The 23,324-nt window shown below is 39.9% G+C and overlaps 1 protein-coding gene and 1 non-coding gene across 2 annotated transcripts in view; both read right to left on the bottom strand.

The window, feature by feature from the left end:
• The window catches only part of LOC102537513 (cytidine monophosphate-N-acetylneuraminic acid hydroxylase-like), a 54,180-nt gene extending 37,901 nt beyond the window's left edge, over positions 1-16,279 (bottom strand). Inside the window, 4 exon segments of the mRNA XM_072945579.1 lie at positions 954-1,157; positions 6,092-6,129; positions 16,086-16,140; positions 16,142-16,279. Of these exon segments, the coding sequence (XP_072801680.1) occupies positions 954-1,157; positions 6,092-6,129; positions 16,086-16,140; positions 16,142-16,224 (380 nt within the window). The 5' untranslated portion in view covers positions 16,225-16,279.
• TRNAT-AGU (transfer RNA threonine (anticodon AGU)) lies at positions 3,553-3,625 on the bottom strand. The gene has a single exon. It is a non-coding gene; the product is annotated as a tRNA-Thr (tRNA).
• Positions 16,280-23,324: the final 7,045 nt, after the last annotated feature.

The raw sequence follows: 23,324 nt of genomic DNA, 5'->3' as shown, positions 1-23,324 counted from the left end.
TGAATCCACTGGGAAGATGGAAGGGACTCAAAACGGGGCTGTCAGCTAATAACCAAGAGGTTCTCCGAGAGTGGAGTTGCCAGCTAAAGGTGTCCCCCACGCAATACCTGGAATATATCTATACTAAAAAATATATTCGTTGCTTATCTGAAATGCAAGTTTAACTGGGTGCCTTCTATTTTTATTTGCCCAATCTAGCAACCCTGTCTAGGGAGCCAAGCAAGCTACAGATGCAATAGCGTTTAACATTTAAAAACCTTATAATGTGTGGGCTAGGCCCTTGAAACTAAGTATGCAGTGAAGCAAATCTGTGTGCAAGTACTCTAGACTGTTGCTGGTGTTGAGCATCAGACTGGCAAAGCATCCCCCACCCCGAACCCTCCGTGGCTCTGTCAGGCAGTGCTGCTCTCTCTTTGACAGTCCTGTCCTGGTACTGCTTCTGAACTGGGAGGAGGGGCTACTCGCACTGAGTTCTTCCAAGAAATGATCAGAAGAGCCACTGTTCAGGGCAGGTACAGTGGAGGTGGGGGTGAGCTCTACCATTTTTGGTTTTTAATCACAACGAGGCTGTCAGGGAAATTCTATCTGCTCTCCAGCAGTGTTTAGAAAAGTACCCACTCTGGGGAAGTAGGAAAGGAAACCAAAAGAAGCCTGAGTCTTTGAATATCAAAGCCAGTAAACACACCCACCCACTCAGACACACGTATCTTTGAAGTTTCACTTCTATCAAGCTAGGAATAAATTTTAAATTAGAGTTCTTAAGAGAGACAGAAAAAAATTAAGTAAAGGTCCTAACATTCTGAGATCAGAGAGATGCCCTAAAGGAGCATAAGGAAAATTTATGCACTTGTTAGGGGGAATAATTTGCTGATTGGTTCATTTAAAATTTCTCAACGAGCTCAAATCTAACTGTATAAAGGGTCCTCAGGGAGAAAGCAAAGGACTCTTGGTACCTTCCATCTAAATCCTCGATATCTTTTATGAACAGGCCTCCTTGGTGCTTGCACATATTCTTACAGGCTCTCAGGTGGCTCTTTTTCTTATACAAGATGTAATCTTTGCCAGTGCTCTTATTTCGAACAAAATTGATCCCTTCCTTGAGACCGGCAGCTTCAGCAGGCGAGAGACACAACAGGATCTCAGTTGTTTGTTCGAGGCTACAAAAAGGCAAAGATTTTGAGAGGAAAGCTGGATGATGTTAGGTTTCAAGAGAGAATCATTTGGCATTGACAGCTCAAAACCTCTTTTCAATTAAAATACTTTTTTGCCCCTCCCTCCAAGTGATCCAAGCTTGGTGTTTACCTGATGGCATTTTCCTCCCCTCCTTTAAATGCACCACCTGCTGGTGGAGGGTTCTTTTCTGCTTTCCCAGAGAGCTAATTCCACCCCTCACTTGCCTGCCCATAGTCTGTCGTTGCTTCTCTCTGGGTATCTTAAAAGAATGACAGTTGCTCGTTCCCCTCCAATGACTTAGTTGCTCCTACAAGGCATTAGTCAGGGGGAGGAAGAGGATGTGTGACTCAATAGTTCCAGTTGATTCTGCTTCCGTCCTCTACATCTTTTTTATTTTATCTTATTTTTTATATTTTTAATTAAACATTTTTTTAAATCAAAATACGATCAGTTTACAATGTTGCATTAATTTTTGGTGTACAGCATAATGTTTCAGTCATACATATACATACATATATTCCTTTTCATATTCTTTTTCATTATAGGTTACTACAAGATATTGAATATAGTTCCCTGTGCTCTTCAGTAGAAACTTGTGTTTATTTATTTTATAGATAGTAGTTACATCTGCTATATAGTTTCTATAGAGGAGCATCTGCAAATCTCAAACTCCCGATTTATTTTAGAATCTCTTTTAGAAGCCAAATTCCATATTGAGTTTCAGGAATCCCTGGCTCTCCTTTTCAATTCCCCTTCTCTCCACCACCTGCCTCTGATAAACACAAATCTGATCTCTTTCTCTCTGAGTTTGTTTTTGAAGTATAATTGACTTACAACACTATGTTAGTCCCTGATACACGACGTAGTGATTTGCTATTTCTATACATTAAAAAATGATTACCCTGATCAGGCTACTTACCATAAATCTAGCACTTTTTAACGTATAAATGTGTATGATTATTCTGGAGAACACTATAACCTAGTACCTATGCACTGCCCTGTTTACTTGCACACAGATGCTTTTAAAAACCCTGCTTCTCTCTCCCACCACATAGCAGACTCCCTATAATGTAGTATGTCGTTAAGAGCTAGCTACTTAAAGAATTAACCAACCGCACTCAATTTGAATGATTTATAAAAAGCTCCAGCAGGAAGGAAGCATTGGCTCTTTCCTGTTTTTTACAAGAAAACTGCAACCATCACATTTCTCAAACCCCAGTCTTTGAGTAGACTCTGTTTATGATGCAACTCTGAATCATAATGGAATATAATTTTTGCCAAGAGGGGTTTGGCATATCTATGGTACAAAATCTGGGTGCCTGTTGTTAATTCTACATTCCACTCTAAATCAAAAGTGGTCAAAATTCTTTTATGTGTTCACTTAAAATTGATTTGGAGCTCATGTGTGACACTTTTGCGTTTGTTTTTGGAAGTGCAGTAACAGGGAAGCTGCTTCCAATTTTATTTTATTTTATTATCGAATTGTAGTTGATATTTATTTTTGATTGAAGTATAGTTCATCTTCCAATTTTAAATTGAGAAGGCATAGCTCCATACTTGAGTACGAGACATTTCTTTGAAGCAGATTGTCACTTCTATCCCAAGTCCCTGATAATTCTGTTCACAGTAAACTTGAAATGTTTCCAAATATATGTTTTAAATGTCTTTGATAGAAAGGAATCCATATTAAGCTTCATGAATTTCTTATATCTTTGTTCGTATGAATACAAATATCTGACACCAAGCCAAAGTAAGCACTGATACAGTTTTTAGAATAATGAGCCTAAAAATATAAAAAGAAAACCTCTCTAAATATTTTTGTTTTACTTGATTGAAAGAACCACTTAGCCAAAGTTCTGGGTTAGATTCTAAGGCTTTGCATGCACTGTGTGAAACAGGTTGAACTAACCATATCTTTGTTTCTCAGTTTCTCAGTGGGCTCATATTGGAAACTAAGGCAAAATTTTTAAATGTACATTCCTATATACATGCTTTTGTGTATTTTTTAATCATTAGTTTTCCTCAAAAGTTGATTTTAAAACTATATTCATGAATTTGATTCCATTAAAACCAGGAAAATAAAATTTAAGGAAATTCTGGTTTGGGTCTAAATAAAATATTTAAACTTAAAATGATGAGAATTTTAGTATAGCTGCTCTTCAACATTTCAATATTTTTCAAATAGTTTAATGTTCTTGGGGAAAAAAACCATTAAAAAATAAACAAAAACATTTATATATGGACATACTTTTTTCCTTTTGCCTCAGACTTGGTATTGTGGCATGGTAGTGTGGCTGCCTGTGTTTAAAATTTTGATATTTTGCTTGTCATGGAATTTTGACTTTAGTTTTTTTTTTTTTTAAATATTATGTTATTTAATGGAGGTACTGGGAATTGAACCCAGGACCTCATGCACACTAGGCATGCGCTCTACCACTGAGCTATACCCTCCCCTCCTTATCCGTAATTTCTTAATTAGATTATTTCAGTTTTGTTCTAAATGGGAAGATGTTCAGTATTCTGTACACAGGGATGTAAACTCCAGGAAGGCTGAGACATATGGTATCTGCTGCATGGTAGGTGCCCAGTAAATATCTGGTGAATGAAGGAATGCCTTATTTCAAAGTGAGAAAATTTACCTTCTGTTCCCTGTGATATCCAATTACTATGTAGACAAAAGATGTGAAACTGTTTCCAAGGGTCACAAGTCCATGAAAGGAAAAATCAAATTAATGGTGCATATAAGTATAAAAAAGCAACTTAAGGAGCTCTGTTTTGCTGTTTTTAATCCTATGCAAAAGCAGAGGGCATATTTCCATTTATTCAGATCATCGCAATTATTATGGTTTTGAAAATTCCCGTTTTCATAATGGTCCTATGTATGCTCAGCTAACTCTTAGACATTTTCTACTGGCTGCCTCCATTGTAATTGGTGTAATTGTCATTATATTTTTGGATCAGTTATTTCTGGTAGAGCGAAAGGTAACCAATTTTTAAAAAATTGTTCAACTACAATTTAAGTTTGCCAGATTGCCTCTGGAAAGTTTCTTCTAGTGGCAAGACCTTGGGAGTTTTGAGTTAGACTTATGAGAAGTACTTCTGGTACGCATGACTATTAATGATGGTGGTAACAGTTAGGCTGCACCGGCAGGACAAAAAACTAAAGAAAAAAAAAGACATTATTCCAGCACATCTTTTCACTGTAAACCTCACATCTTTCTCTCTCATCAACTCTTTACAAATTTTTATTTTGAAATAAAGTATAGAATAAAAATAAAATAGACTGACAGGAGTTTGCATTAATAGTCGGGTCCCCTGGACCCTTCAACTAGCTTCTCCCCATAGTGACATGTATGTCACTTTGTTAATGTATTACAGTATCAAAACCAGGAAGCTGACATTCGTACTAGAGTACAAATTTGATTTTGATGTCACCAGTTGGTATGAGCACCCTTGTGTGTGTGTGTGTGTGTGTGTGTGTGTGTGTGTGTGTGTGTGTGTATGCCACCTTTTAAAAAGTGCATCATATCTTCCCATTGCTCCTAGGAGAAAGAACAAAATTTCTAACATGGCCTGAGGTGTGACACACAGGAACCCAGCATCAATTCCTCCAGCTGGTTTTGAACTATGTTCTTTCTCCTAATGACACCTGGCCTTCTTTCATTTCCTCAAATGCAACCCTATACCTAGAATATACTTCCTGCTGCCTTCTTCACAGACTTAAGTCTTCTCTTCCTTTTGATCTCAGTTTAATCATCATTTCCACTGGGAAATCTTCCCTAACTCCGCAAAGAAGGTCAAACCCTACTATTACACATTCTCATAGCTCCATGTACCTTTCTTTTATGTGACTTCTCAAACTTTTAATTTCATCTTGAACTATGAGATTAATTAATATCTGTATTCCCTAAAAATAACTGACAGTCACATGAGGGAAGGAACCCTGCCTGTGTGAATTTGCCATGGCACCCTTAGAGCCTAGCACACGTGAAGATTCCAATTAATATTTGTTGAAAAAATAACTGAACATGGCAATTAGAGGCCTGCAACAATGATTCCTACAAAACCTTTTATATGAACCTAGGATTTATACAAGCCATCATCCTTAGAATATGTTTAGAATGGGTTCATGTTTATTCAAGAACTAGTATGTATCCAAATGCTACATTGACATTTTAAAAATTAAGTATCCTACAAATAGTGCCCCCATTATGACTAGGTGATAATCTCAAGGTTTATTTGAACTGCAGTTGATATTGCCCCATAGAAACAAGTTATAAACAGCAATTAAGTTCTAATCCGGTTAACAAAAACTTCTATATGCTCTCAAGAAGTCAGCATTTTACTGTTAGCAGCTATAAGATTGACTGCAATTTTGAGCCATGAATTTAGGGTACATTTTAGTCCAGCACCCCTCAACTCCAATCCCTGTGTCCTCCAGGCTCTTCTAGCCCTGAATCTTTATCATCTCTTCTGGTCTTAAAATTTTCTGAGACCTGACCAAAGCAGCAGGTAATGGATTGGCTGAAGGAAATTTCCAAAGACAAGATCTGTTGGCAGCTAGAGGGAAAAATAGGGGAAATCTACAGAAAAGGAGATCTCACCAGTGATGGGACTGGATGCAGTGGACAGGGCTGGGAGAACGGGGGCTCTGGCAGAGAGAATAGTCAGGGCATGCAGGGCTTGGGGAAGGCGAGCTCACTCAGTACCCAAATAACTGGGTGAGTGCTGAACCAGATGTTCCTGAGACAGTGCGTACCATACCTCCAAAAATTATTTAGCAACATGAACTCCACCCCACCCCCCACCAAGAGCTCCCAGCTCTTGTCCCTTTTCACCAGAAGAAGTGATGACAAACTACCAAAAATATCAATCCTATATTTAATAGGAAAAAAAAAAAAACAACATTAAACTGTACCTTTGTTCCATGCCAGGTAGAAAGGGGCCCAACAGCTCCTTCGAGAAAGTAGAAACACAGTGAGATTGAAATCTTCTTTTAAATGATGTTTAGAATTTCTAGAATGGCTGCAGCCTGGAAATGTCAATTTGCTTGGTAACAAATTGGATTTGATTTCTTTGGAGCCAGAAAACATTCTAAAAGCAACTACGAGAGCACAGCAGGTAAGTATGAACTCCGTCAGCCAATGGAAATTTCAGTTGTCTTCAACATCTGCCAAGCTTCGTGTCACTTTCCGGGCTCCACCCAGTATAGCCTGGAAATTTTAGATAAGCACCTAATTCACTGCCAGTGCTGAAGTATGGAGTGTGTGTGTGTGTGTGTGTGTGTGTGCGTGTGTGCGCGTGTGTGTGTGTTGTAGACCCACGAATGGGGAGAAAGAGGAAAAGCATTAAAAAGGAATTAATATCTGGCTCCCCTCAACCTCTCCGTACTCTTCTGAAACTGAGTCAGCCTGTCACATACATATACACACACTGATTTTTTTTAATGCCATAAGAATAATCTCTTTATTAGAAAAGATCGGACTTCTGAAGAATCTCTCTCCTTTGGGTGTCGAGTCTAGTTCCGACCACAGTTTGTTCCTGATTCCTACACTCTTCTGAATTTCTGTCTTCCCAGCTCCTAGGGCCCTAACCTGTATCAGTTCAGGGTCCGAGCCTGGATCTCCTGAGAAGTCCGTGGTCCTTTTCTTGGTTTATTGCCTCTTATTTGACAAATATGCTTTTGTCAACTTTTGTCAATTGGCTGCTCAATATTCCAGCCCTAGCAAACAGGTTTTCTGAGGTTCTTTAAACAGGCACCATAAAGGGAAGGACTCTCTGATGTTTTGTCTGCCCATCTAGTTTTCAAAACTCATATCAAGTCCTTCCTCCTGCATGAAAGTCATTCACTTCATTTCTTACTGATTTTTCTTTCTTCTGAATTCCCAGTGAATTCTGCACCTCACAATTTGCACTTTAGAAAAAGTAATACAAAGTTCTCTCAATATTTTATTTGTGTTGGTCTTATCTATCAGATTGTATACTTCTGGAGTGCAGGGAATGTGACTTGGGACTAGTATTCACCATGGTGCTAACGTGATGTATAAGCAAACTCAATGACAAATTCCCAGTAAAGTCCAAGAGGCCAGTTTTAACCACACCTGTTCTAGTTGGAGAAATGTCTGTTAATAGGATAAAGGGAGAAAGGGCTTCTACATGAGGCAATTCTTCTAGTTAACAACTGGCCCTGAAAGTATTCTTTTCCTCCCCAAATCAAGAAGGTCTTGCAAAGTCTTCTTTCTCTAGTTCTAGAAGACATCACATGATATTTTTTCAATTGAGGCATAGCTTAGAGTAAGTAAGGTGCACTAATCTTGAATGTACATAGGTATATACTCACGTAACACCTCCATGTCAAGGTACAGAACATTCCTAGTACTCCAGAAAATTCCCTCCCAGCAATACCCACTCAAACAGGAGCCACCCTTCTAAACTCTATCACCATGGGTTAGTTATGCCTACTCTTGAATTTTATATAAAAAGAATCATGTAGTTATATATTTGGCTTTTGCTCCCACTATCATGACTGTGGGATTTACCCATATTGTTTCACATAGCAGCGATGTGTTCCTTTTCATTGCTGTGTAGTATTTTATCATGTAAACACACCACATTTTCTTTATCCTACTATTGTTATATATTTGGATTTTTTTTCTTGTTTTGGATATTTGATTAAATGTGCTATAAACATTCTTGTGCATAACTTTTGGTGGACATAAGCATCTCCAGAGTTGTGTTTCTGAGTCAAATGGTACATAAACATTAACTTCGGTAGACACTGTCAACCAATTTTCTGATGAGGTTGTACCAACTTATGCTCCCAGTAGCAAATGCGAGAGTTCCTGTTGTGATAGCACAGCTTTTGGTACTAGATAATTTTGCAGTGTTTTTTAGAGAGTGATTAGTCAGCCAGACATTGCCAGTTGCACGCTAAGCAACCATGAAGTTTTGTAATTGATTTATCAGCCCAAATACAAGCATACAGACAACCCAAGTGAACTGGCACCCAAAGGTATCCTATAAGGAATGGATGCATCAGCAAAACAAACCTAAACCAGGTAAACAAAGAAGACTAGACAATCAGGAGTCTGTTATTTACTCCTGGCCAACAGTGATGCACACATCTGAGAGAGGAGCACAAGTTAGTTCATGTCTGAATAGCGCCCTTTAGAGTCCATATTTTATTGCTGGAGGTTGTGTAGCTGCATATTTATTACATGTTTAATAAATTCTATACAAGCCTAAGGGAGGGAAAGGAAGCAGGAGACCACGAAAAGGAACTGAACAATTGCTGAGGGAATAACATTAACTGCCAGAGGGACCCAGACCTCTGTTTAAAAATTAGAGAAATCAAAGAGGATGGAGAAAAATCAGCCGTTGGGGAAAACTAAAACAAAACAAAACAAGTTGAGCAATCAGAGCAAAGATAACCTTCCCCAAGATGGATTTCATAAAACAAGAAAGAACTTCCATTTTTTTCATTAGTGTATCAAACTATAAAATTGGCCATTTTAATGGCAGGAACCCAAATCCAATCTACTGACTTCTCTTGAGGAGAGAACAGGTTTAGCAATACCTTTTTGACTTACTTAAGCATTGACAGAAAAACAAAGGAAACTCTTAGAATGCAGGAGAAGGAGCTACCGGAGTTAGCACAAACAGGCTGGAAGTGGAAGATCAGAAGAGAGACAGGGCTGTGTTGGAAGTCATCAAGAGGACCTGATCACTGATTGAGCTGGATCTGGCCAATGGGAGGCTCCTCATCCCCTCCCCATCCTTGGAATGTACATTTGCCCACTGTTCCTATAGTGGGAGCTACGCCAAGGACGCAGCCTTGAGACAGTAGGGTGTTGAGACCATTGGAACTGAATATGTGACTGAAATCAGTGAAAGCCTCCACATAGACTTTAAGATTCTGGTGGGCAGGTGTGGAGGTCTACTCATTTTGCAGTCACCCAAGGCAAGACTCCTATGTAAGTTTCCTTCCTTATTAAACCTGCCACCTACTAATTCAGAGTGGTCTGCCTTTTTCTTTGGTCTCTCCCTGTCCTCCCTGTATGGGACCAGTTTGTGAACCAACAACCTCTCAACAGGACAGGAGAGGGGCCCTGCTGAGAAAGATGGTGGGTGAGAAATCCCTGGTGATGGGGTGGCCAAGGGACTTTTAAGAACAATATGTGCTCTCTGGATGGCTGTGATATCACCCCTTCCTTAAACCTTCACAAAGTGCCCATATAAAGTGAATGGTATTTGGGAAACACAAGGGACAGAGGTGTGTTTGGGCCAGGATGGGCTATAAGGAAGAGTGAGGTCAGGAGATCAAAGTCCCCTCTAGGTCAAAGAAAATTGGACCTAGAGGGGACTATAAGTACAAAACACCTTGGAATTCCAGAAGGAGAAAAGAGAACAAATGATTAAGGATACAATGGAATATTACTCAGTCATGAAAAATGATGGAAATGCTGCCATTTACAGCAACATGGATGGACCTAGAGATGATCATATTAAGTGAAGTAAGTCAGAGAAAGACAATGTGGAATCTAAAAAAATAATACAAATCTTATCTACCAACCAAAAAGAGATTAATGGACATAGAAAACAAACTATGGTTACCAAAGAGGAGAGGGTGGGGGAGGGATAAATTAGGAGTTTAGGATTAACAGATACACATTACTGTATATAAAACAGAGAAACAACAAGGACCTACTGTATAGCACCAGGAACTATATTTAATTTCTTGTAATAACATATAATGTAGAAGGATCTGAAAAAAATATATGTATGTATATGTAAAACTGAATTGGTTTGCTGTCCACCTGAAACTAACATTATAAATCAAGTACACTTCAATAAAAAACAAAATAAAAAAAAAGATTAAGGAAATAATAGAACTTTTTCTTAGTGGAAGATAAACTTGATTCCAGATTTAAAGAATCTAAAGATTGTGGGGCAGGAGTATTGAAAAAAGGCATACTATAGATAATCTGATGAAATTTACAAATGATGAAAAAAAATCCTACAAGAAATCCTACAAGCTTCCAGACCACACCCACACTCCACCCTATTACCTGCACCAAAAGCCTCCCCCAGTCAAGCACTTAATAAGGGAAAAGAGCCCTGCTGGCATTTGTGCTCTCATTTGTAAACTAAATACCAGGGAACCACGTAGAAGGATGTTTGCACAATGTTGAGCGAGAATTCTATAGCCTATTGTAATTATTAAGTAAGACTATAAAATAAAGACCTTTTCAGACATGCAAGGGCTCAGAATATACACTTTTCAACTGTGCCTCCCAGAAAATCAATCCCATAGTGTCCTAATTGTCTCAACCACAAACTCTTGGGTGAAAATATCCTGTAACAGAATGCTCCGTCCCCCAGAGTGGTCCTCCAGCCCTCTCCAGGGGAAGATCTGATTCTCCCCACTCTTGCCCACATGATCCCCTTTGTCTCTAGGCCTCTAAACATTGTCCCCATAAAACCCTCCCTGGGATGATGGCGTCTTCTAGCAACTGTCCTCTCTCTTCTCCCCGCATCTATCAAGTTTCTTGCTACCTTTCCTCCTCCTCTGAGTTTCCTACCTGTATTCTTCCCCCTCTGGCACCTGGCTTCTCCTACCAATCCATTGGCTCAAAGGCCATCAGTAGCCTCCACCCTGTGAAGGGGGATGACTATTGGTCAGCCCTTACCTCATTATTACCTTGACCTTGCTATTACCCCCCGGTACAGCTGCCTACCTCCTTCTTGAATCTTTCCTACCTTCTAGAAATCTGAGAGTGTAACATATTCTCTCCTGGGTCTCCAGAGCCCTCCGCTCTTTGTTCTGTTCTAGTTCTGGTTGCTTTGTTTTATTTTTCTCCTTCTCTTCTGCCTGACCTTAAATGTTACTACTTCCCAGTCTCCCTGGCCTCACTGATCTTATTATAGAGACTGTCTGTCTCACTCATTTGTTTCCAGAGAGCAAAACCTCCTCAAGTAAGAAGAGGGATTTGCTGGGAGAAGCCAGGGATATCTCACAGGCTTCTCCCTCTCCTATCAGGATAGGGAAAAACACTCCTCCTTGTGTTCCTACGGCATACGGGAGAAGGGATGAAGACTAAACTGAATGGCCAGACACTGGCATTGACCAGGTCAAGTTCATGAGTGGCCAGGACCACTGAAGAGTGGGCACAGTGAAGGGGGATGGCTGGGGTTCTTTTTTAGGCTACAGGTTGGACCCAAGGTCTCCTCTGCAAGCCCCATCATATCTCAGCAGGCACACTGGAACATGCCACTCCCTCAACAGAAATCCAGGCTGTAAGACTGAGGACCCTCCGAAAGCCTTTGTCTTCAGCCATGTTCTACAATCTGGCTTTCATCAAAGAAGTCTGCCCTGGGATTTATAGGCTACTGTACTAATAAAATCATCCTTTCTGCCCATGCACAAGTAGGTCTATATGTGTACGCCCCACTTGCTAGAATCCAGAGAACCCTCTCCCTGAACAGCATTAGTGAAATTGAATTCATTCTAAGACTGGGCGTTCTAAATTATGAGCTCTGAAAGACAAGCAGCATCTTCTTTTTATTGCCAATATCTGGCAAGAAGGGCCTAGACCAGAGGCACACAGTACATGTTTAATAAATATTGGTACAACAAACAGGTCCTTAGCATATTTCCTTATTTAGAAGTTCGCTTCTGCAACCAAATACCCATGTCCTTTGAATCCTGCTTCCATTTTTCCCTTCCTGCAAATATTGGAAGACCACTTTTGTCTCCTTTTCTCCTTCCTAGGAGGATGCCATGCACATATCAAACATTTCTGAATGATTTTGAAATTTCAGGAAAATAATACGGGGATAGCCTTTGCTAATCAAGCGTAATGGCACCCTCTGCCAGCACAGAAGAAACGTTCTAATGTAATTGTTTCACTTGAATCCGTTTCACTCCCATATTTGTACAAGATGTTAGAGTAACTGGATGGAGAAACATGAGAGGTCAGCTCTCTGCTGTTCTGTTCATGGCCTGGGCGGATAGCTGCATCTGAGCTGATGAAAACAGGACTCAAGAGGAGTGAGCCTTGTTTCTTTTCCTGTGAAGTGTTGTTGGATTGTTCATCTTCCTTTCTGGACCAAGGAGAAAACCAAAAGGGAGGGAGTTATTTTTTAGCTCTTCTTGACCTATACATTTATAGGTTGCTCTTTATCTTCCCTTGACTAATTTCAGCCATTGCCTTTCCATCAGGCACAAACCCAAGTTAGTAGCTACACAGCTGGTCAGACAACTTTGCCATTCCACAGCTCTCACTCATTTTTAAAATCTATTCCAGAAACCCACTCGCAGGTTGATCCCAATCCTCCAAGTGTCAAGGCATTTAGCCTATATTCCTAAGGGAAACTGCCCTTCCTGCCACAAATGATCCATCAGTGCAGCTAAACCCCCACAGGGCACCTTTCGGTGTTAAGCCCTAAAGTACGTGCTGATGATATAAAATCAAAGAAGGTACAGTCCCTGATTTTCAGAAGTTCACAGCCTAGTGAAGGAGACAGATATCTGGTTGGAAAATGTTGGCAAAGTGTGACAAGTGACCGATTCCTCCACCTTGGTTCCAGAAATTCTCCTCCAATCTGTTGTCTCTGGAACCTTATGCTTTGTCCCTTTCTCTCCACTCTCCCCTCTACATGCTACATCATTTTAGCATTTAAATATATGCAAGCCTCTCCCATTCTAAGAACTACCATTCTTAACTCACTATTGTCTCCCAGCAATGATCCTTTCTCTTCCAAACCAGTGAAGAGGAGTGTTCACTTCCTGTCTTTCTTCTTCCTTTCTTTTTACTTGCCATTGCCCAATCAAGCCACTCCATATGAATTTTACCCTCTTCTTTCCACCAGAAGTGTTCTCCCTAAGCTCAGCAGTATGTTCAACATCACAAAATTCAAACAATGCTTTTTAGTCACCCCTTTACTGGACATCTCAGCTCTGGTTGACAGGGTTCTCCTTTTGGAAACTCTCCTTTTGGTCTTCACAGAACCATTCTGGACCCTTTGTCCTCCCTTCTCCCCCAGCTTCTACAAAAACACCAAACCCGGTCACCTCCAAGTGAATAGAGGGCCCAGGTCCAAGCCCACATCATTCTCATCCAACTGCAGCAGGAACATCCTTAGCTTTCTGCCTCTCCTCTTGCCAACCTGCCTCCAACCCACTTGCTACGTTACAGCCAAATGAGCTTTGTAAATGTCAGATTTGACCCTCTTTCCTGCCTTAAACACTTAATAATTTCCAACTGCCTTGAAGATGAAGTCCAAAGTCTTTCGGACAGCTTATAACGTTCATCCTGATCAGACCTGTCCCTTCCTCTCCAGCCTCATCTCCTACCAATCTTTTTCATCCCTCTCTCCACTCTGGCCAGTGTGACCATATACTTTTTCTAATGTTCCATGGACTTTCTCACTTTAGCTTTTCCTTCTGCTTGAACATTCTCCCTCCCCATCTTTGCCTGACTGACTCCAACTCACTACTCAGATTTCAATGTAAATGCCATTTCTTCTAGAAATATCTGATATCCACAGATTTGCTTAAATCCCAATATAAGGTCCTATTGTAACTGACTATATTTCAATTAAAAAAAATCCTATTGCACGTAGCACTTTGCATGTCTCCTCCTTAACATCTGGCACACTTATTATTACTTATTCAATGTCTGTCTTTGTCCCTAGAAATTAAGCTAAATTAAAGCAGGGGACAGCCTGTCTTGTTCATCACCATATCCCCCACACCTAGCATGGTGCAGCATTGGGAAGGAATGGAATGAATGGATACACTGAATGCTATAAAAATAACAAAGAGCGACACTTAAGACAGTGCTCAGAGGGAAATGAGGGCCAAGTCGCTTCTAAATCTATATTACTATAATTTCTAGAGGAAATTTAATCAAAACCAGAGGAAGGTTGATAGAAAGAGCCGGATGTTTGTGAAGAGTGAGGATATTTGTGGAAGACGGTTAAGGAGAGTGAATGGGTTTTAAGAGAATCATTGTTATTCTGAAGTTTTATAACATAAAATACAGCAGGATCTACAGGGCGACAATATCCAGTAATGCTCAGCAGGAGTAAAAGTCATGCCCTGAGGAGTAAATCTGTCAGATTAACTCAGGGTACGTATATTTAGCTAAGTAAATATGTGGCAGGACAGATGCAAACAAGAGCTTCTGGGATTTAACATTATCTCATTCCATAAATCAACCACGCCTGGACCTACAATCAAGGCTCTGTACAAACAAAAATTTGATCTAGGGAAAAAATAAATTCATGAAAATTTTAAAATCATAGATGCTTAGGGGTGAAAGAGACTCCATATTATCCAGTTCAACCCTCCCACACCAGGCTGAATAAGGTTAAGTCATTTTTCTAAGGTTACGTGCCCAGTTAGTGGCACCTTTGGTAAGAGAAACCCAGTTTCTATGTTAATGAAACTGAATTCTTTCTAAGTCTTGATTCCATAAACTCTAATTTTATGGAATTTATAAGCCTTCTCCAAACCATGTCCTGAAAAAGTTTTCCTGAAAAACTTTGCCTTCCTCCAATCAGATCCTGAGCCACCAAATAGCATAAACAGAATCCTCAGGTGTTGCTAGTCCCAAGAACACCTTCCCCTCACCACCCACACTGCTGAAAGGCTCAGGAGATGATAACAGTAGAAACTAAGAACTTTGAGGAATTCCTTGACATCATGCTATAAAGGAGAATTCAAGGAGTAAGTCCTCTATGGCATTATGTACCACTGTCTCCATCTGTCCTTTCTGAGTTCTGGGAAAATCAGTTTCTTTGCCGTCATAGAATATTTGGAAAACTTCTTGTGTCCGGAAACTTATTCAAGATGATCTAGCATCTCCACTCATAGATACGTAACCAAAATAATTTAAAGCAGGGACTCAAACAGATACTTGTAAACCAATATTCTTAGCATCATTAGTCACAACAGCCAAAAGGTGGAAATTATCCAAGTGTCCATCAACAGATGAGCTGATAAACAGAATGTGTTATATACACAATGGAATATTATTCAACCATTAAAAAGGAACGAAATTCTGATACATGCTACAATGTGAATGTAACTTGAAAACATGCTAAGTGTAATAAGCCAGACACAAAAGGACACATATTGTACAATTCCACTTAGGTGAGATACCGTAGAACAGAATTACCAAGGGCTGGAGGCAGGCAGGGCGTTATTGCTTAATGCGTACATAGTTTCTATTTGAGCCCATGAAAAAGGTATTGATTAATGAATACATAGTTTCCATTTGGGATGATGAAAAAGTTCTGGAAAAGTGGTCATTGTTGCACAACGTTGTACATGTATTTAATGACACTGAATGTACACTTAAAAATGGTTAAGATTGTGAATTTTATGTTATGCATTTTTTTACCACGGTAAAAAAAAAAAATTACTCAACAGCTCCCAGTTCCAAGCAGGACGGAATCTTAAAATATGTACAAGCAACATAAAGGAAGGCACAAAGAGAGGAGCCAAGGCACAAGAAACAGAAAACAGACAAAACAAAAAACAGAATGTGAGATATAAGCACTGATATATCAGCAATTACCTTAAATGTAAGTAGTCTAAATACAGCAAATCCAAGACAGAAATTTGCAAAGGGAATGAAAAACCATGATCCAACAATATGCTATCTATAATCAGTTCATTTCAGATATGACCTAGGAAGGTGGAAAGTAAAAGGTTAGAAAAAAATATACTATACATTCAACAAAAAAAGCAGGATTTGACTATACTAATATCAGGTAATCAGTAATCATTCATTTTGAGCCACACTTTAAAAAGTTAACTTGTGGATTAAAAAGTTAATACTTAAAGGCTAAATGGCTTCATACTACTATTTTCCAAACAATCCAATGTCAATAAAGCACATTACCTGATTCAGTTTCTCTCCTAATAAAGCACCAGTGTCCTCTTCCTGCGATGCGTAGACTGAAACTGGATTGGATGAGGACAGACGCATGTTCTCTTTCTCTGTTGTGACACCTGGCTGCCGTGAAGCTGAACTCTGCCATCCCAACCTCTACTTGCTCCCCACACCCTGTGCAGATGGCTGTAGTCAACCCAGGATTGACTGGATCGTGTATGTTGGGGAATGAAGTTAGGCAGTGAATTAAAGGAAAATGATGATACAGCCCTACCCTGCTACTGATGAAGTGAGGGAGAAGTTACGGGGTGGAAAACAATTCATTTTTCTTAAGTTGCAGAACTGCAGCCTCAAAAGCAGAAGTTTGTGGCCAGTTGTTTGGGTTCCTCCCCTCCTCCCCTTCAAGAGCACAGTTTCTTGACACGACATCCTGATCTGCACAGGGCCAGGCACCATCTGGCATGTGAATATAAGAGCAGGGTTTCTCCAGCCTGAGAATTTATCCCTGCTCCCCACTTATGCTGGCTCTGGGTATTATCTTCTTTCCTTCTGAGGCCGGTTCCATTTCTAGTTTCTAAACTACGTAGAACTGAAGTTCTTATGTAAACATGGAGAGGCAGCATTTTTCATTTAAAAAGGGTCAACATTGAATAAGCATAAATATAATTTCCAGGATTAGAAATTCATTGTAAAGTTGTGAGAAAAAAGGATCTGATACAATCCTTCCAGAACTAAACTCAATGAAGAATACATGATGTTCACTAATATTTAAGGAGCACCACTTGCAAGAATTGTGGTTCTCCTGTTCAGACGGTCAGGTCTCGTGTCCAGGTCTGACACCTAGAAAACCTCACCTCCACTGCAGTAGAGACATTTCTAGCCACTCAACTTCCTGGTGACCATCCTAAGTACCAAGAAAGCATTAAGAGGAATATACTAACTTTGTGTGTGGTCAGATTTAGGGTCAGTGATTTTGAAGGTCCTAATAAATATAAGGGAAATCATTTTTCTTAGGATATTTACTTCTGGTGCAGCTAAACTAAATGAAGGAGATATGATTAAATAGTTACTAGAATGAGACTCTAGTTGAGGGAGATAAATGTGTGATCCTCTCATCATTCCTGCAGTTGCAATCTCACATTATGTTTTTCTGATGGGAAATACTTGACCAAGTAGCTTCCATTTTGGAAATTAGAAGAACAAGTTCCTAGGAGTTAGGGAAAGTGGCAGATTATATTTTCCAAGATGGCCACATCATCGCACAGGCTGTTCTTACAATGTGACTGACATTCCTCTCACTGAGATCTCAGGTCTGTGTCCCACCCACCCCCCAGCTTGTATCTGACAGAAATGATGCTTTGTGGCTTCCAAAGCTTGGTCTACAACAATACAGCTCCCACTGGCCCTCTCTCTGGGAGGCCTGTCCCTGGAAGCCAGTCACTGCATTAGGAAGAAGCCTGCACCACGTGAAGGAACTGCCATGTGTAGGTGTCTGGCAACTCCAGCTGAGGGCTCAGTCTCCATCAATCCTAGGCATGTGAGGGAGTGAGCTTTCCAACGATCCCATCCCCAGCTACTCCAGTCTCCCTGCTGAGGCTCCAGACAGCACATAGCAGAAATAAGCTGTCCCTGCCGCTGTGCTCCGACTGGGAATGCCTGACCCACAGGCTCCGTGAGCAACATAAATTATTGTTCTCACTACTGGAAAAAGAAGAAGTACTAAAGTGACACTTAAATGCAGTTTCTGTTTGTATAAGGTGAAAACATTACAGATGTTGTCAGGCTAGAGGGTCACAGACACACAGCACTAGCACTACACAGTATGGTTATAACAGAAGGTCTGTTAGAGAAAAGCTCACAGAGCAGAAACAGAGCACATGGCGCTCCCGCCCCTCTAGCTCTCATTTCCCCACAGCCTGGGCCGGGCATAGGTGGTCTGTCTGCACAATGGCCAATGGGCAGCAGAGAAGGGACGGCCTATTGAGGGCCTGCATCTACACTGAAGGTCAAAGTCTGCATATGGAAGACCCTGAAACAATTTTGAAGAGCCTCTGCATACCCAGAATGCTAACATCGGCCAAAAGCCTCCCCTTTGCAGACTGGCTCCGGCCAGCTCAGGCTGGCAGAAAGAAATGGACACTCAGGCCATCCAGATGCATCTCCCAACAGACATAAAGAGAGAAAAGTCAAAATTTCCCCTAACGTTCTCCTCTGCCCTCCTCCCATCAATTAAAACAAGACTGAGTCTTGTTTCACCCTTCAGTTGGACAGAATTTTAAAGATGAATGTTACTCAGAGTTGGTGAGCATGTTGGGAAAGGTGTCTGCTCATAATACTCACAGGAGTAGAAATTGGTAGCTTTAGGGGAAAATTTGACAGCATCTAGCAAATTTTCAACGTGAGTATCCTTCGCCTCTACTTCTACTCTAGTGTAAGTTTTTTTAAAGAAGAACTTTATCATGTGTCCAAAAACGTCAACTACAACAAAATATTGAAAATACTCATAGATGAATGAGCCAATAAATTATGGTACCTATGGTAAGCTCCATAGGTAGGTCTTTGATTCTACCTGGAGAAAAACTGCCCTTACTAATCAAATAGTAATGAAAATATCCACCTCTGAGAGCTGCCATGATGGTAAACAAAATAGGTAGAATTGAGTCCTAAGTTATAATTTGTCGTACAAAATTCCAGGAGCTATTTGGATGTTGGCCTTTGCTGGATGAAAATTACTTCTCTGCCAAGTTCAGAGTCACTCTGGGAAGTTTCAGAGAGTCTTAGTTCAATGGTTATGGAAGAAAAGGGGAGAGGCACGAAGGGGCATGGGGAAGGGTCAAACATTAAAAACACTGTCATAGCTGAAGATGAGGAGGCTGATGGCAAGTGCTAAGCCTGAATCCTCACCATGCTAAAAAAGAAATGGTAATAGGAAAGATTGTACACTCGTTCAAAGCTTTAAGCATGCACTGAATTTAATCCTCACAACCAGGAAACTCTTGAAGTTGGAAGGGGACTTCCCCAGTAGTTCCCTCACTTCCTTAATCATACTTGATGGGAAACGAGATCGCAGGATTTTTAAAGTTATTGGAGCAGAGAGTGTCTACAAACTTGGTGATGAGTTTCCAAGGGTTGCCATAACCAAGCACGACAAACTGGGTGGCTTAGAACAACACAAATGTATCCTCTCACAGTTCTAGAGGCCAGAAGTCCCAAATCAAGGTGTCAGCAGGATTGGTTCCTTCTGGGGGCTCTAAAGGAGGATCTGCTCTTGCCTCTTTCCTAGCTTCAGTACTGGCAACCCTGGGTGTTCCTTGGCTCGTAAATTTGTCACTTTGGTCTCTGCCTCCATCTTTATATCACCTTCTTCTGTTTCTCCTCTTCTTGTCTGTGTCTTTCTCTGTTCTTATAAAAACACTTGCCATTGGATTTAGGGTTGAGTCTACCTGGATAATTGGATAATTTCATCTTAAAATTCTTAACTTCATTGTATCTTCAGAGACCCTTTTCTCAAATAAAGTCACATTTAGAGGTTCTAGGTAAACATATCTTCAGAGGGTGGGGCAACCAATCAACTCACCACATCTTGTTTGTGTGATTTTAGTTCTGGGAAATAAAAGCTATAATATAATCTAAAGGGAAATAAAAGCTATAAAATAATAATAAAAAAAAAGTCAAGTTTCCCAAGCAGTTTCTAGTTGACAGATGTAAATTGTCTGTAGTACCCTCTTCAAAACATTGTAGTGTCCTCTTTTACAACTGATACAAGCTAAAAATGTTACTAAAACAGTTACCACATAGGAAAGCCTTTCGCCCTCCCAACTTCTCTTTATGGAATTCAGTTAAAGAAAACAAATTTTCTCAGTTATAGTGTACTGAGATATATAATTACTCAAGAGGGCAAAAAGAGCATAACTAAGCAGCCTAACAGAGTTAGATGTGCTGTCTACTAAATTTAGATTGTTTCCAGTAAAGCGATGAACTAAACACTTGAATAGGTCCTCTTGTTGAAAATAAGTAAAAACAGACAAAAATCTTAAAAAGAGTCAATGAGCTATCATGAAAGAAGAAAGGAATTCTCAAACCAGCGACAGAGGGAAGACAAGGGACTCCACAGGCACATTTAGGGAGCACTAGAGCCAGCCACTCACCAGACAAGGGGGAGAAGGGAAGACAGACTGAGCTTCGAAGTCATGGCCTCAAAAAACTCCAGAGACACAGCCCAGATCCTGCCCAGCTGAGGAGTCTAACAGATATTCTACCCCAAAGTTGGTATCCCAATGGGTTAAACCATCAATTTAAAGAAGAGAGAAGAAACAAGCAAACAAGAAACAAACAAACAAACGAACAAAAAAACAGAACCTGGCTTTTAGGAATGTTTTCAGCCTGAATTCATGCTACCTGGGAGAACTGGAGAAAGATTTAATTTTCAGTGAATCTAGACTATTAGTTCCCATAAATCTGGAAGAAGCAAATGAAAATCCCCCTCTGAAGGACTCCACCTCCAAACCAGCTCAAGATCATTTCCACACGTAAAATTCCAAAGCATTGAGCAGCTCCTAGTATAAAATAACTAAACCACCAAAGCACCATAGGAAAAAACAACACAAAAGGTCCACAATAGTATCATTAATTCAGTTCTATGAACTGTGCCCACAAATATGTGTCAATTTACACACTTACACATATGTCACGTGGGCATAAAAGAAGTATCTCTAACCAAGAGAATGCTGATAGAGTCGCACTGACAATAGAGAAAGAGTATGTTAAGCAATAAACGTGCCCAGAGATAGGCATTTCACTAAGATAAAATGTTCAGTTCAGCAGAAATCCTAATAATTTGAAAGTTGCATGCGCTAGTAACAGCCTGGAGATATACTGACAAACTCTAAGAAGTAAAAGGCAAGTTCAAAATCATGGTAGATTTGTAAAGACTCCCTCAGTAGCTGATAATATAAGCAGATAATAATGTATTTTAGAAATTAATTAGGAAGGCGCGCGCGCGCAGCGGGAAGCGCATGAAAAGCGCTGCGTGCCAGCCCGGAGCGAGGCCTTCTCACCTGTGGGAACTAAGGAGGGATGTTCAGAAGGCCAGTGGCCGATCGGATTCGCCCCTGGAGAAGCAGTCTCTGCAGGAGTATGGCTGCACCTGGAGGGGCGGGAGGGAGAGGCACCGGAGTCAAGAGAACAAAAAATAGGACCCACCAGAGGTGCCTGGCTGGGCACCGCGTGGGAAAAGGAGGCACCTCCTGGACGCGGCCCAGGCAACAGGACAGGGAACACAGAAACGGTTCCTCCCCGTCCTGTACATCAGGAAAGGCTCCTCCCCGCCGCGTCACAGACTAATGAGTGCTTGAGGACATATGGGAGCCCGCCCCGCACCCTCCCACCCTGGCGAAACCTCCGCCGTGCCTCCCGCTCCCAGCGCGCAGGGCGGGCGCTCTGCTCCGCGGGTGCTCGCTGCGCCTCCTGCGCTCCCAGCCCTCCCTGCTCTCCGCGCTCCCTGCTCCCCGCGCTTCCTGCTCCCCGCTCTCCCTCCTCCAGGACTAAGGGTCTGCTCAGGCAGGGAGAGTGAGCAATAACTTCACTTGGGGTAACTGGTCTTCAGAAAGAATTTTGTCCTGATGATGGTATACGTGCAGCTTCCAGACTCATTAGGATCATGGTCAGAATAATATTAGTCCCCAAAGGTACGCATAAATTTGGGGCTAGGTCAGAAAAAGAAATTAGGAAGGATGAAGTGGGTTTGAAGAACACAGTTAACAAATCTCACCTAATGGAAAAAGAGGTATATAAACCAAAGGCCGATGAACCCTTGAAAAAGTGCCCAGCATCATTAGTTACCAGAGAAACGTAAATTAGAACAAAAAATGAGTGGAAACAAAAGCCTCAGGAATGACTCATGTATTTCCACTTCTGGCTAGGATGGAATAATAGAGACTAGACTTACCATCTTGTATGAAACAACCAAAAAAAAAAGGAAAAAAAATATCCTCTATACCATATGTGACACACATATATATATAAAATGCCTCTATATCATATATAACATTATATATGTTACATGTAATATCATATATAATGCCTCTACATCATATAGCATATATGATGTTATATATAACATGATATTATATATTTAAGATGTAATATACACAATGTGTCTGTCATACGTAACATGTTATATATTATTTGTAATTTATATTATTTATAATCATATTATATATTGCCTCTATATCATATATCATATATTTACATACTACTCAACAACTACAAAATATACATTATTTTCCATTGCACATGAAACAGTTACAATATCTGATCATACACAGGCTGAATCTCAACTAATCTCAAAGGAATGATATATAGAGATACAATATGACATATATTATAATGCAACTAAGCTCAGAATCAAAATCAAAATGATAACTAAAATTTACTGTTGGAAATTAAGAAACATATTTAAATAACATATTGGTCATAAATAAATATTAATAGATGAGAATTATTAGAACTAGGTTCTAATGAAAATATGTATATCAAACCTGTGGGATTCATTGAAGCAATATTTAGAGATAAATGTTGACATTAGAAGAGAAGAAAATCTGAAATTTAATGAGCTAAATATTAATTCTGAGAAGTTAGAAAAAGAACTGCAAAAAAATAGAGAAAAAAGAGAAAGAACATAATAAAGAGCAGAACTAAAATAGAAAATTAATATAAAATGGAGATAACCTACTCAAAATAATCTCTTCAAAAATTAGTTCTTTGAAGAGGTCAAAACAAAAGAAAAATATCTAATAATATTATTGGTCAAGAAAAAAAAGATACAAATCACCATTATCAGGAAGAAAGAAGGTGATATACAATGAATGCTGTAGACATTAAAAAGACAACTTAATATGATAAAAATCTTTCTGCCAATAAATATAAACATATAGAGGAAATGGATAAAATCCTAGAACAGTATTAAATCTAGTATATTCCATCAAGATTCAATTACATAATATATAAATTAAAACCCTACATAAATAGTGACACTAAACTATCAAGGGTAGGAAGACTTAGTGGTTAAGGTATCATTTCTCCAAACTGATCCGTGATGCAATAGATTCAATGCATTTCCAATCATAATTCCACTAAGCTTTTCTTTATAGAAATTGACAAGTTTATTTTAAGATGTATATGGAAATTCAAATAACTAAAATAGCCAAAGCAATCTTGAAAAAGAAGAATAAAGTTGGAGGACTTATT

This window comes from Vicugna pacos, chromosome 20 (genome assembly GCF_048564905.1).
Source record: "Vicugna pacos chromosome 20, VicPac4, whole genome shotgun sequence".
Taxonomy (NCBI): Eukaryota; Metazoa; Chordata; class Mammalia; order Artiodactyla; family Camelidae; genus Vicugna; species Vicugna pacos.
Note: the sequence above shows the minus strand (reverse complement) of the source record. Positions and strands in the feature narration are given on the sequence as shown.